General features: G+C 46.2%; 1 protein-coding gene across 2 annotated transcripts in view; it reads right to left on the reverse strand.

Annotated features, from left to right (window-relative positions):
- LOC110496351 (transcriptional repressor p66-beta) overlaps positions 1-15961 on the reverse strand; it is a 49875-nt gene that overhangs the window by 10029 nt on the left and 23885 nt on the right. Inside the window, exons 2-9 of one of the 2 annotated variants that reach the window (XM_021572192.2) lie at positions 11239-11613; positions 10496-10625; positions 10170-10301; positions 9405-9533; positions 8517-8684; positions 7827-8211; positions 7272-7474; positions 4312-4422 (exon numbers count right to left, since the gene is read on the reverse strand). In XM_021572192.2, the coding sequence (XP_021427867.2) occupies positions 4312-4422; positions 7272-7474; positions 7827-8211; positions 8517-8684; positions 9405-9533; positions 10170-10301; positions 10496-10625; positions 11239-11612 (1632 nt within the window). In that variant the 5' untranslated portion in view covers position 11613. Of the gene's footprint in view, positions 1-4311; positions 4423-7271; positions 7475-7826; positions 8212-8516; positions 8685-9404; positions 9534-10169; positions 10302-10495; positions 10626-11238; positions 11614-15961 lie in introns of those variants that run through there. The other variant, XM_021572193.2, reaches the window with a different exon arrangement.

Genomic DNA, 15961 nt, shown 5'->3' on the forward strand with positions numbered 1-15961 from the left:
GTCACATACACAACTTCAGCAGATGTTAATGCGAGTGTAGCGAAATTAAATTAAAGCAGGAAGCACCAGTGACTCGGTCTATAAAAAAATGGTCAGATGAAGCAGATGCTAAACTACAGAACTGTTTCACTATCACAGACTGGAACATGTTCCGGGATTCTTCCGATGGCATTGAGGAGTACACCATATCAGGCACTGGCTTTATCAATAAGTGCATTGAGGACGTCGTCCCCACAGTGACTATACGTACATACCCCAACCAGAAGCCATGGATTACAGGCAACATTCGCACTGAGCTAAAGGGCAGAGCTGGCGCTTTCAAGGTGCGGTACTCTAACCCGGACGCTTACAAGAAATCCTGCTATACCCTGCAACGAACCATCAAACAGGCAAAGCGTCAATACAGGGCTAAGATTGAACCATACTACACTGGCTCAGACACTCGTCTTATATGGCAGGGCTTTCAAACTATTACAGACTACAAAGGGAAGCACAGCCGCGAGCTGCCCAGTGACACCAGCCTACACCAGCCTAAATCACTTCTATGTTCGCTTCGAGGAAAGCAACACTGAGGCATGCATGAGAACATCAGCTGTTCCGGACGACTGTGTGATCATGCTCTCCGTAGCCGACGTGAGTAAGACCTTTAAACAGGTCAACATACACAAGGCTGCGGGGTCAGATGGATTACCAGGATGTGTGCTGACCAACTGGCAGGTGTCTTCACTGACATTTTCAACATGTCCCTGATTGAGTCTGTAATACAAACATGTTTCAAGCAGAACACCATAGTCCCTGTGCCTAAGAACAAAAAGGCAACCTGCCTAAATGACTACAGACCCGTAGCACTCACGTCCATAGCCATGAAGTGCTTTAATGGCTCACATCAACACCATTATCCCAGAAACCCTAGACCCACTCCAATTTGCATACCGTTCAAACAGATCTACAGATGAAGCAATCTCTATTGCACTCCACACTGGACAAAAGGAACACTTATGTGAGAACGCTATTCATTGACTACAGCTCAGCGTTCCAACACTATAGAACCCTCAAAGCTCATCACTAAGCTAAGCATCATTCTCATCGATGGGACTGTAGTGGAGCAGGTTGAGAGCTTCAAGGTCCTTGATGTCCACATCAACAACAAACTAGAATGGTCCAAACACACCAAGACAGTCATGAAGAGGGAACGACAAAGCCTATTCCCCTCAGGAAACTAAAAAGATGTGGCATGGGTCCTGAGATCCTCAAAAGGTTCTACAGCTGCAACATCGACAGCATCATGACTGGTTGCATCACTGCCTGGTACGGCAATTGCTCGACCTCCGACCGACCCCAAGGCACTACAGAGGGTAGTGGGTACGGCCCAGTACATCACTGGGGCTAAGCTGCCTGCCATCCAGGACCTCTACACCAGGTGGTGTCAGAGGAAGGCCCTAAAAATTGTCAAAAGACCCCAGCCATAGACTGTTCTCTCTTCTACGGCATGGCAAGCAGTACCGGGGTGCCAAGTCTAGGACAAAAAGGCTTCTCAACAGTTTTTATTTCTTTACTTACCTATTGTTCACCTAATACATTTTTTGCACTATTGGTTAGAGCCTGTAAGTAAGCATTTCACTGTAAGGTGAAATTCGTCGCAAGTGACAAACTTTGATTTGAAATGTTTGTGCTTCTAGTTCCGACAGTGCAGTAATATCTAACAAGTAATCTAACAATTCCACAACAACTACCTAAAACACACAAGTCTAAAAGGGATGGAACAAGAATATGTACATATAAATATATGGATGAGCGATGACCGAGCGGCATAGGCAAGATGCAATGGATGGTATAAAATACAGTATATACATATGAGATGAGTAATGTAAGATATGTAAACATTATCAAAGTGACATTATTTAAAGTGACCAGCGATACATCTATTAAAATGGCCAATGATTCAAGTCTGTGTGTAGGCAGCAGCCTCTGTGTTACAGCTTCAGTCTCTCGGTCCCAGCTTTGATGCACCTGTACTGACCTCGCCTTCTGGATGGTAGCGGGGTGAACAGGCAGTGGCTCGGGTGGCTGTTACCCTTGATGATCTTTTTGGACTTCCTGTGACATCGGGTGTTGTAGGTGTCCTGGAGGGCACGTAGTTTACCCCCAGTGATGCGTTGTGCAGACCGTACAACGCATCCCAGAGATGTCCCTCTGGGGAGACTTGCGGTTGTGGGCGGTGCAGTTGCCGTACCAGGCGATGATACAGCCCGACAGGATGCTCTCAATTGTGCATGCCCCCACCTCCTCCCTATAGGCTGTCTCATTGTTGTTGGTAATCAAGCCTACTACGGTTGTGTAGTCTACAAACTTGATGATCGAGTTGGAGGCGTGCAAGGCCACGCAGTCATGGGTGAAAAGGGAGTACATTTGGTTGAGCACGCACCATTGTGGGGCATCAGTGTTGAGGATCAACAAAATGGGAATGTTGTTTCCTACCTTCACCACCTGGGGGCAGCCCGTCTGGAAGTCCAGGACCCAATTGCACAGGGCGGGGCTGAGACCCAGGGCCTCAAGCTTAATGATGAGCTTGGATGGTACTATGCTGAGCTGTAGTCAATGAACAGCATTCTTACATAGCTATTCCTCTTTCTAGATGGAAATATGGCAGTGTGCAGTGTGATGGCAATTGCATCGTCTCTGGACCTGTTGGGGCAGTATGCAAACTGAAGTGGGTCTAGGGTGGCGGGTAAGGTGATATGATCCTTGACTAGTTTCTCAAAGCACTTCATGATGACAAAAGTGAGTGCTACTTGATAGTAATTTAGTTCAGTTATCTTTTCCTTCTTGGGTACAGGAACAATGGTGGCCATCTTGAAGCATGTGTGGATAGCAGACTGGGATGGGGAGCGATTGAATATGTCCATAAACACACCAACCAGCTGGTCTGCGCATGCTCTGAGGACGCAGCTAGGGATGCCGCCTGGGCCGGCAGCCTTGCGACGATTAAAACGTTTAAATGTCTTACTCACGTCGGCAGTGGAGAAGGGGGTCCGGTAGTCCTTGGTAGCGGGCCGTGTCAGTGGCACTGTATTATCCTCAAAGCGGGCAAAGAAGGTGTTTAGTTTGTCTGGAAGCAAGACGTTGGTGTCCGTGAAGTGGCTGGTTTTCTTTTTGTAGTCCGTAATTGCCGGTAGACCCTGGCACATACATCTTGTGTCTGAGCCGTTGAATTTCGACTCTACCATGTCCCTATACCGACATTTCACTTGTTTGATTGCCTTGGAGGGAATAACTACACTGTTTATATTCTGCCATATTCCCAGTCATCTTTCCATGGTAAATGAGGTGGTTCACGCTTTCAGTTTTGCGTGAATGCCGCCATCTATCCACGGTTTCTGGTTAGGGTAGGTTTTAATAGTCACAGTGGGTACAACCGCTCCAGTGCACTTCCTTATAAACTCACTCACCAAATCAGTGTATAAATGGATGTTATTCTCTGAGGCTGCCCGGAACATTTCCCAGTCCGTGTGATCAAAACTATCTTGAAGCGTGGATTCCAATTGGTCAGACCAGCATTGAATCGTTCTTGTCACAGGTACATCTTGCTTGAGATTCTACCTATAGGACGGTAGGAGCAAAATGGTGTCGTGGTCGGATTTGCTGAAGGGAGATAATATGGTTGGCATTTGATTGTAAGGAATTCTAGGTCAGGTGAACAAAAGGACTTTAGTTTCTGTATGTTGTTATGATTACAACATGAGTCGTTAATCATGAAGCACACACCCCTGCCCTTCTTATTCCCAGAGAGATGTTTATTTCTGTCGGCGCGACGCATGAAGAAACCCGGTGGCTGTACCGACTCCGACAACATATCCCGAGAGAGCCATGTTTCCATGAAAAAGAGAATGTTACAATCTCTGATGTCTCTCTGGAAGGCAACCCTTGCCCTAATTTAGTCTACCTTGTTGTCTAGAGAGTGGACATTGGCAAGTAATATACTCTGAAGCGGTGGGTGGTGTGCACGCCTTCGAAGTCTGACCAGGAGGCCCCTCCGTCTACCTCTTCTGCAGTGACGTTGTTTTGGGTCGGCCTCTGGGATTAGATACAATGTCCTGGGTGGTGGTGCGAACAAAGGAGCCGCTTCGGGAAAGTCGTATTCCTGGTCATTATGTTGGTAAGTTGAGGTCACTCTTATACCCAATAGTTCTTCCCGGCTGTATGTAATAACACTTAAGATTTTCAGTCTACTTTTGAAGTCTAACAACAGCTGACAAATTAAGGTTTTGCAGTGAACTGTCATTTTAAGGTGTCTAAGTGTAGGCCCGTTACCTGACGCAGGGCATGATGTCGGATCATGGTCTCGGCCTTGCTGACGTTGGGAACTGTCTGAGCCGTGCTGGGTGAGAGGGCCGCCTGCTGCTGGAGCCTTTGCTCAATCTCCTGTTAAACATGAGGAGAGAAAGAGATAAGGGTTGAGACAATGAACAACAGATGGGAAAAAATTGTGGGACAAGGAGTGGGGGAGAGAAACAAGAAATTAAAGTACAAAAGCACACACACACACACACACACACACACACACTTGTAAAAAATAATTTATGCTTATTATATTTATTTATTTAACAAAGTTATGCAACACCCAATTCCCCTATGTGAATAAGTAATTGCCCCTGTACACTCAATAACTGGTTGTGCCACTTTTAGCTTCAATGACTGCAGCCCCAAATGCTTCCTGTAGTTTTTGATCAGTCTCTCACATCGCTGTGGAGGAATGTTGGCCCACTCTTGCATGCAGAACTGCTTTAACTCAGCAACATTTGTGGGTTTTCAAGCATTAACTGCTCGTTTCAAGTCTTGCCACAACATCTCAATTGGGATTAGGTCTTGACTGTGACTAGGCCATACTGAAACCTTAAAAAAAGAAAAAAAATGTTTTAACCATTTTCCTGTAAACTTGATTGTGTGTTTTGGATCATTGTCTTGCTGCTAGAGCCAGCTGTGCTGCAGCTTCAGCTCACAGACAGATGGCCTGACATTCTCCTGTAGAATTCTCTGATATATAGAATAATTAATGGTTCCTTCTATTAAGGCAAGTTGTCCAGGTCCTGAGGAAGCAAAGCATCCCCAAACCATCACACTACCACCACTATACTTGACCGTTGGTATGAGGTTCTTAAAGTGGAATGCAGTGTTTGCCAGACATAAATGTTACCCCTTGACTTGTCCAAAATGTTGACTCAAGTTTGCCAAAAAGCATCTGGAAGCACCTGGATGATCATCAAGACTCTTAGAAGAATGTTATTTGGACAGCTGAGTCAAAAGTATAACTTTTTAGATGACGTTATGCCTGGCGAAAACCAAACACTGAATTCCACAGTAAGAACCTCAAGCAAGGTGGTGGCAGTGTGATGGTTTGGGGATGCTTTTCTTAATTGTTTTACCCCTTTTTCTCCCCGATTTCGTGGTATGCAGTTGGTAGTTAGTCTTGTCCCATCGTTCGGGAGAGGCGAAGGTCGTGAGCCATGCGTCCTCCGAAACAACCCAGCCGAGCCGCACTGCTTCTTGACACAATGGCCGCTCAACCCGGAAGCCAGCCGCACCAATGTGTCTGAGACGACCGTCTCAGCGTGCATTGCAACCGGCCCGCCACAGGAGTCACTAGAGCGCGATGTGACAAGATCCTCCCTGCCGGTCAAACCCTCCCCTAATCCTGACGACGCTGTGCCAATTGTGCACCGCCCCATGGGTCTCCCGGCGTGGCCGGCTGCGACAGAATCTGGACTCGAACCAGGATCTCTATTGGCACTGCGATGCAGTGCATTCGACCACTGCGCCAATCAGGAGGCCCGGGGATGCTTTTCTGCCTCAGGACCTGGACAACTTGCCTTAGAAGGAACCATGAATTCTGCTCTGTATCAGAGAATTCTACAGGAGAATGTCAGGACATCCGTCTGTGAGCTGAAACAAAGCTGGGTCATGCAGCTAGAAAATGATCCAAGACACACAATCAAGTTAACATGAAAATGGCTAAAAGGCAACAAATTTTATGTTTTGGAATGGCCGAGTCACAGTCCAGACCTAATCCCAATCGAGATGTTGTGGCAGGACTTGTAACAAGCAGTTAACAAGCAGCTTGAAAAACCACAAATGTCACTGAGTTAAAGGAGTTCTGCATTCAAGTGTGGGCAAAAATTCCTCCACAGCGATGTGAGGGACTGATCAACAACTACAGGAAGCATTTGGGGCGGCAGGTAGCCTATTGGTTAGAGCGCTGGACTAGTAACCGAAAGGTTGCAAGATCGAATCCCCGAGCTGACAAGGTTAACCCACTGTTCCTAGGCCGTCATTGAAAACAAGAATTTGTTCTAGACTGACTTGCTTAGTTAAATAAATGTTTTAAAAAAATAATAATTAAAGGGCTGCAGTCATTGCAGCTTAAGGTTGCACAAGCAGTATTTGACTGTAAATAGGCAATTACTTTTTCACACAGGGAAATTGGGTGTTGCATTAATTTGCTAAAAATAAAATAAGTATATATATTTTTTGTTATTTGTAAACTCAGGCTCCCTTTATCTAATACCAGGTTTTGGTTGAAGATCTGATAACATTCATAAATTGGAATGTGGATCTAGGATCAGTTGTCTTTTAGATCAGATTACAGTGATCAGACCCCTTCCCTTTTTCCACATTCTGTTACATGACAGTAACTTTTCAAATGTATATAAAAAAAATCCAGAAATATCACATACATTAGTATTCAGACCCTTTACTCAGTACTTCGTTGAAGCACCTTTGGCAGAGAGTACAGCTTCAAGTCTTTTTGGGTATGATGCTACACACTTGGCACATGAGTTTCACCCATTCTTCTTTGCAGATCCTCTCAAGCTCTGTCAGGGTGGTTAGGGAGAGTCGCTGCACAGCTTTTTTCAGGTCTCACCAGAGATGTTTGATCGGGTTCAAGTCCGAGCTCTGGCTGGGCCACTCAAAGACATTCAGAGACTTGTCCCGAAGGCGTTGTCTTGGCTATGTGCTGAGTAAAGAGTCTGAATACTTATGTAAATGTGATATCTGTTTTTTATATATACATTTGCTAAACTGTCTAATAACCTGTTTATGCTTTGTCATTATGGGGCATTATGTGTAGATTGATGAGAAAAAAACAATTTAATACATTTTAGAATAAGGCTGTAATGTAGCAAAATGTGGAAAAAGTCAAGGGGTCTGAATACTTTCCAAATGCACTGTAGAGCAAGCCCTGTTAAAGCCCTGTTAAAAGGGGTCGAGCTAACCTGCTCCTGCTGCAGGGCCTTGACGAATGCGTTCTTCAGTCTATTGGTGTGCTCCGCCTTCAGGGCCTTCTTCTGATTGGACGTCATGCACTGCTCACAGAGGATACGCCCGCCCTTCTCCTGCTTCCAGTGGGGTGTGAAGTCGATCCTGCACTGGCCGCAGAAGAAGGGCTCCATGCGCGACAGCGTCCCCCGCAGCTTACCTGATGAGAGGCAGGAGAGAGGCATTTATTAAAGGTTTTGATTCTTGAGGGGGTCAGTTTAAACTAACTGTCCTGTGTTTACAGATTTCTATGAAATATTAGCTATAATTAATTACAAAATAGTTTCCTTCCAAAGTTGTTTCATTATTTTGCTTTGGCCACAAATATGAGTATAGGATAAGTTAACAACATTATTTGGGTATGAGTTAACAGAATATGAACTTTAACAAGTTAGATTTTCACTGGACAGTATGGTGAGGTGCAGAATCACTAATCTTGATCATATAATGAGTAGTTATTTGGGATGCAGTGTGATTTGTAGATTTGTAGTAGTGCCTGTTCAGTGGCTCACCCTGGCTGTCGATGACGCTCTGCACCACCTCTTCCAGGCCTACCATGTAGATGAACTCGCTGTTGGCGGCCGACGGCAGGAAGTGCAGCAGTGGGGCCGGAGGCTTGGGTGGGGGAATCTCCAGCAGGGTCTTCTCCAGCTGTTTGCGCAAGGCCAGCTTGGCTGCCGCCTGGCTGCTGGCCTGGTCCGCCAGGGAACTCACCCCGGAGCTGCTGCCGCCACCTGTGCCGCTCGATATGGTGGAAGGGCTGACAGCGCCCATCCCACTGCCGCCCATCCCCACACCGCCCACACCACCAGCCCCTGCCGCCTGCATGTGGGCCAGGTTCATGTAGATTGCAGAGGAACCCGAACGCTGGGACGCCGCCACCTGCTGGCTGGTGGCCTGTGGTGCATTCAACACACAAGGGAAAAGGGGCACAGTGGAAAGACAGTGAGACTAGATGAAGTGATTGCTATTATTCACACGGAATGGTCCTCTGGGTGGCTTTTATGACATTTGAACAGGCTCAAGGGATGAAGTGGTATAAGGAATATAGTTGGAACATCCTCCAGTCATGCTTGCAATGATCCAATGCTTTTAAATGCATGAGGGGGCGTGACCGAGTGCATACTCATGGGTAAAGGTTAGAGAATCGGAATGCAACAAGTGTTTACTGAAACGTGGAGAGCAGAGGGATGGCACCATACCTGCTGGTAGCTGATGTTGCTCATACTGCCCGAGCTGGAGCGGCCCATGCCAGGCTTGGAGGGCATTCTCTGGCCATGTAGCTGGGATGGGTTGGGGGCGATGACCCTCTGTGACATCATCATCGGTGGCAGGGAGGCATTGGCCCCCGACCTGATGACTGTGTGACCCTGCGGAGAGAGGAGAGGAAAGGTTAGAGGATATAGAAAGAGAAGGGATGTCCAGCAGGGATAGAGGAGGAAGAGGGACAGGAAAAGGTGAGAAAGTGATAAAGAGGACTGGGTTAATAAAATGGGGAGAATTATGAGAACAATTCAAATTTGGATGCATTTGAATTAATTCCGCAATTGAATTGATCAGGAATCCACATTTGCTACATGGCGTGTGCCATTGAAACAGAGAGAGCTAGTCATTCACGAATGTAATGATTCTATGAATGGGTATATGTTGTACCGTTTGTGGTCACTAGAGGGCAATAGTGACCACAATAGTGGCCTTATTGTCACAGTTCAGACAGACAGTGAACAGCTTAGATAAAAAGCTTACCTGACCAACCCATGTGCAATTCAAGGGATCATGGCAATGACTTCCTAACAATGTCTTCCTAACATAGATGTAAGATATCAACCTAACCAGGAACGATATACTTTTCTAAACACAAGCATGATCCAAAGAGTAGTGAAATAGATTTGCCTCAGCATGCAAACACAAATTAGCCTTGAGTATTGATCCTACAGTGTTGGTATGTAATGCATTACAAGACGTTCCAACTGAAGGCGCAACAATGCTCTTGGAGCTGTGGATAGCAGGTTTGGCTCAGACCAGAGGTGCAGGTAGAGTTCCGGTCAGGCTACTGCCAAAATCACTGCAATACACACACACACACACACCTGTGCAGTGCGAAAGTTCTGGGGCTCCGGGGTGTGCATGCCAGGGCGCACCGGCAGCTTTCCCATCCCCTGTGAACTGTGGATGGGGGATGGCTGCACTAAAGAGGGGGTATTCTGGACCACTGGTACCTGGATGGGTTGGAATAGAACAGTTAGAATAGAAAACAATAAAAAAAAAAAACACTAGAGAACTTTACACACCGACGTTACAAATCAATTTGTGCAATGTATATCATGTACATATGTACATATATCATGCTTTACACGAAGCCGGGTCAGGTCTGGCAGGCGAACGAACACACACGCAAAACTCTCTCTCTCTCTTTCAAAACTGAGACGCACACAGCACACAATAACGCCACTGATCTCTGCCATGTTTACTCCTGCTCTGAGACATTGAGATGTTTAGCCTGTGTGTCAGCACAATCTCACTACCACTTCAAACAGGTAACACTGCTAGGTAACACTGCTACCTGCTGAGCCATTCCCATTTCACTAGTATCAGGCTGTTTCGGTGCCTGTATTTTGTGGGATATAGGAGCCATTATGATATTTGATGCTGATTTTAGCGATAATGCGTCCCTGATTGCGATTTTTGTTTACCGGGTGATTATCCATTGTAAAGTGAGGTAGCTGGCTAAGGTTATTGTAACACCAATATTTTGTCACAAACTAGGGGTGCTGGGTCTCATTTTCTATAACGATATTTCAATCAACCTTCTGAATTGAATACGGAATGGTATTAGCGTCAACTCTGGTACTAACCTTCTGCACGACATTCTCCTTCTGGATCTGGCTCTGCCGAAGCTTCTTGAGCAGCACCAGACGGGCCTCCTCCAGACGCAGCTCTTCCCTCAGAGCCTTGATCATCTGCTGCCGCTCCTCGCCAGTCTTCCCCTAGAACACACACACACACACACACACACACACGTTTATGGATAGGACAGTAAATGGCTGAAAGGAAAGGTAGGAGGAGTATGAAGGGCGGTGGAGCAGATTCGAACCATGCCGACTCTGGTCTACATGTGTGCCGGGGTCAGAGTCAGTGGCTTTAACCCCTAGACCACACAGGCCAAGTGGTGACAACGTACCTTGAAGATCTCCAGGTTGGCCTGGTGCAGCCTCTCCTCGGGATGGGGCGTCCCCCTGGGACTGGAAGCCTCGTTGTCCGACAGGATGATCACGTCCGGGGACGGAGTGTGTCGCTCACGGTCCACATCGCTGGAGGTGGGAGAGAGGGGGACCAGCGGCGAATGACGTCCAACAGAGGATGAATGGTGTACGCTGTTTAGCACTGCATAGAGCTACACTGCATTACCTCCTCTACATGGAGCGACACTGCATTACCTCCTCTACATGGAGCTACACTGCATTACCGCCTCTACCTGGAGCTACACTGCATTACCTCCTCTACATGGAGCTACACTGCATTACCGCCTCTACCTGGAGCTACACTGCATTACCTCCTCTACATGGAGCTACACTGCATTACCTCCTCTACATGGAGCTACACTGAGTAACACAATACTAAACAGGTTACAACAATATGCATTGTACAATGAATGAATTACATGTTGAATTACATTAGTTGGCAACCCATCCCTCATGGGATTAATGGGACCAACATTACAATAATTCATTGTGATAATTCTTCTTCTGGTGTCCTCTGCAGTGCGCATCGCATGAATACGTGTATAAGGTGTTTTTGTTTTTCAAATCTGCATAACACACCAACTAAATACACTTCCAAAGTCCATATCTTCTGCACGACTCATTTCCACCCATCACCTGTTCTTCGTCCATTTTAAATCATGATTAATTATATGATTCTTACCCTCTTCTGGCGCTGAAGTCCACTGGTTCGTCCACCATGTTCTCCTTGCCGTTCTTACTTGGCCCTCCGTGGCCCCCCAGCCTCCCGTTCATCTTCTCCTCATAGGCCGCCGCCGCGCCCGCCAGCATACTCTGGTGGTGGTGGCTCCCCCCCAGTCCGCCTTTGCCGCCGTCCAGGGACCCGGCTGCCACCGCTGCCCCTTCAAACGCAGCCAGGTCCTTGCGCTTGAGCAGGGCCAGCATCTTGAGGCGCTCCATAGCCTCGTGGCCCTCCATCTTAAGGCGCTTGGCCAGGGCCTCTTCACGCTCCTCGGACGTCTCCAGGCCCCGCTTGAGAAGGTTCAGCCGCAGCGCCTCCTCAGACATCCGCTCCATCCTGGAAACAAAGGGAGGGAGGGAGGAACGTGAGGTTCAATTCAACGCAATTCAATTCAACCAAATATTTGAAAGCATTTCACACATCACAGATACTTATGAACCATGGTTGAGAAGGGGCCTATGTGAAGATAACACCTCGAAACGAACAGTCTCGCCCTGGAGCTGTGTATTTTATAGTGAAAATAGGGCCTTTGTTGCTCTTTATGTGTGTGTCCATGTAAAAATGAGTGTGTGGGATTGCTATATTCCTGACTGCGCACTGACTAACTACGCAATCAGGCAACTCGCTGACAGTATCGAATGAACTAAATACACAAGCATTACATTTAGATATTTGAAAGCCTACAGAATTCTCATTCTCATTGGTGAATCTGTGAGAGTGAACTCTTCCACCTTCAGTGAATGGGGGTGTCCTTATTTTGCTACAGCACCAGATGACATCAGGTGCATTGACCCGTGACTAACTGACAATTATGTTAACAAGTGGATGACGGTTATTCATGTCATGTCGTTATATTAAAACAAGTTCCTATCCAGCAAATTAATGCATGAGAAGGAACACACAAATAAAATGAATGCGTGTTAAACATTGACTTGACATTTTCAAGTCACCTACATTGTGGTGCTCAAGACATCTCTTTAGGACAGGGATCCTCAACTAGATTCGGCCGTGGGCCGATCTTTCTTTAGCGGATGGTCAGGGTGGCGGAGCATAATTGCAAATGATTTGTCGACTGCAAATTGACCGCAAGAAGCCCGAACAGATCATATTTGACTAAAACAATCAATAATTTCACTTGGAGCTGATATGCTAGTGTTTTTAATAGTCTTATGTTCAACAATTAAAATAAAAAAACACATTTAATTTGAATTTATTTTTGCTCAGAAAACTTCAAATCAAATCATATCACATGCGAGTCAAATTGTGCGTGGTTACTATGTGGATCACATCAGTGAGGAAGACTTCGGCTGGGTGGCAACCAATGACCTCTAACAAACACGGCTTTGTCATGTGACTGGTTGCTATAAGTAGACTGACTGAACATTTGGTCCAATCAAAAGCCTGTGTCAGGAATGCAAGGTGGAAGTAAAAAAAAAAAAAAAAAAAAAAAAAAAAAAAACTCACACATTGTCACAGTAATTGCATGTTTACTGAATAAGGTAACAATTTCAGATTGTATGTTTTTACACATACATCTTCATAACGCACATGAAATGAGCCCTCGGTACAGTCACAGCAGAGCCGTAAGATTTAGATTCTAAAGAACGGTCCTATAATACACACATAGGGAGAAACATTACTCAGAGGCCAGTATCAATCCAGATCATACTAGATAGTGGATGATCAATGTGTGTGGAGAACATATGCGCATGAGGTCGTACGTGTTTAAGTGCCCGTGAGTTAAATTGTGTGCATACATACAGTCTGCTCCGGGTTTGACCATGTGTCACGTACAAACGATCTAAATGATCATGAGTGTGCGTGCCAGTCACACTAAGTTAAGCACGCTTGGGTGGGCTATGGGAAGGCCCGAGGACACACACCCACACCCCCAGACAGTGTGTGTCGGCTTTTGTCTGCTGGCAACTCCCTATCTGCCCAATACATTTGTATTCCAGTCAGCATAGATAGCAAGCCTGAGATTAAGTGCATTACTATCAGGCGTTGCACTGCATAGTGCTCTGACGTCTGCATCGGTTCCTTGAGATCTTGCTCTGCATAGAGAGGACTTTCTGAGGTAAAAAGAACCCAACAATAAGCAGACAGTTCAGAACTGAACTTACAAAATGCTTTCCGCTGTCTATACGTAGACAAAACACAAGATAGCTGTCAGAAATATAATAGATAAAACATCCCAACCAGACATACAAACATAACATAAACAACAGCACATCAAAGGATAGTATGAACACAAGATGTTGGGAAAAACACGCTGATTACATTCAAATCTGTGGATGTATGGCTCTGTTATGATCTTCAGGTATTTCCAGGATTTTCTACAAAGATAAGTTTCCCGTGGCAGCATATATGTATGGATTTCCATTGCAGACACAGCCAATATCTGATGAAAACCCATCCAAATTAAGAAACTGTTCCGATTCATATTCAGACAATGTGCGGGGAGAGCCAAGTTCATTCTCAGTTAACAGATGACAGATGAGGCCTTCAGTGATGCATACATGAGCGCACTGCACCAACAGTCAAACAGTGCTGTAGTCGTACCGCCATGGAGGATGACTTGTCTGTAGTCGCACATACCACTTCAATGCAGGTGTTCTGTGACACGATGCTTCCCCATCCCATTCCCATTCCCCTTTCTGTTCTGGTTTGAAGATGAGAGATTACAAATGTTCATAGGGGAAGCGCCAGGGCCTGTAAGTGACAGTAGCATTATTATGCTACAGAGTTATTATTTTTTAAGAGGGTAGATCAGCTTTAATAGTGCAGATAGATTCTGCATCATTTACAACCCCCCCCCCCCCCCATATATTTTTTTAAATATACACTGAACAAAAATATGAACGCAAAATGCAACAGTTAACGACTTACTGAGTTACAGTTCATATAAGGAAAATCAGTCAATTTATATCATTTGGGGTAGCTACACGGGGTCTGCGGTTGTTGGTTCCGGCGCCGACAGAGATGACCGCCTCGCTTCGCGTTCCTAGGAAACTATGCAGTTTTTTGTTTTTTTACTTGTTATTTCTTACATTAGTAACCCAGGTCATCTTAGGTTTCATTACATACAGTCGAGAAGAACTATTGAATATAAGATCAGCGTCAACTCACCATCAGTACGACCAAGAATATGTTTTTCGCGACGCGGATCCTGTGTTCTGCCTTACAAACAGGACAACGGAGTGGATCCCATGCAGCGACCCAAAAAAACTACTCCGAAAAAGAGGGAAACGAGGCGATCTTCTGGTCAGACTCCGGAGACGGGCACACCGTGCACCACTCCCTAGCATTCTTCTTGCCAATGTCCAGTCTCTTGACAACAAGGTTGATGAAATCCGAGCAAGGGTAGCATTCCAGAGGGACATCAGAGACTGTAACGTTCTTTGCTTCACGGAAACATGGCTCACTGGAGAGACGCTATCCGAGGCGGTGCAGCCAACGGGTTTCACCACGCATCGCACCGACAGAAACAAACATCTTTCTGGTAAGAAGAGGGGCGGAGGCGTATGCCTTATGGCTAACGTGACATGGTGTGATGAAAGAAACATACAGGAACTCAAATCCTTCTGTTCATCTGATTTAGAATATCTACCAAGAGAATTCTCTCTGATTATAATCACAGCCGTATATATCCCCCCCCCCCAAGCAGACACATCGATGGCTCTAAACGAACTTTATTTAACTCTTTACAAACTGGAAACCATTTATCCGGAGGCTGCATTCATTGTAGCTGGGGATTTTAACAAGGCTAATCTGAAAACAAGACTCCCTAAATTTTATCAGCATATCGATTGCGCAACCAGGGGTGGAAAGACCTTGGATCATTGTTACTCTAACTTCCGCAACGCATATAAGGCCCTGCCCCGCCCCCCTTTCGGAAAAGCTGACCACGACTCCATTTTGTTGATCCCTGCCTACAGACAGAAACTAAAACAAGAGGCTCCCACGCTGAGGTCTGTCCAACGCTGGTCCGACCAAGCTGACTCCACACTCCAAGACTGCTTCCATCACGTGGACTGGGATATGTTTCGTATTGCGTCAGATAACAATATTGACCAATACGCTGATTCGGTGTGCGAGTTCATTAGAACGTGCGTTGAAGATGTCGTTCCCATAGCAACGATTAAAACATTCCCTAACCAGAAACCGTGGATTGATGGCAGCTTTCGCGTGAAACTGAAAGCGCGAACCACTGCTTTTAATCAGGGCAAGGTGTCTGGTAACATGACCGAATACAAACAGTGCAGCTATTCCCTCCGCTAGGCTATCAAACAAGCTAAGCGTCAGTACAGAGACAAAGTAGAATCTCAATTCAACGGCTCAGACACAAGAGGCATGTGGCAGGGTCTACAGTCAATCACGGACTACAGGAAGAAATCCAGCCCAGTCACGGACCAGGATGTCTTGCTCCCAGGCAGACTAAATAACTTTTTTGCCCGCTTTGAGGACAATACAGTGCCACTGACACGGCCTGCAACGAAAACATGCGGTCTCTCCTTCACTGCAGCCGAGGTGAGTAAGACATTTAAACGTGTTAACCCTCGCAAGGCTGCAGGCCCAGACGGCATCCCCAGCCGCGCCCTCAGAGCATGCGCAGACCAGCTGGCCGGTGTGTTTACGGACATATTCAATCAATCCCTATACCAGTCTGCTGTTCCCACATGCT

This window comes from Oncorhynchus mykiss, chromosome 18 (genome assembly GCF_013265735.2).
Source record: "Oncorhynchus mykiss isolate Arlee chromosome 18, USDA_OmykA_1.1, whole genome shotgun sequence".
In the NCBI taxonomy this organism is placed as follows: Eukaryota; Metazoa; Chordata; class Actinopteri; order Salmoniformes; family Salmonidae; genus Oncorhynchus; species Oncorhynchus mykiss.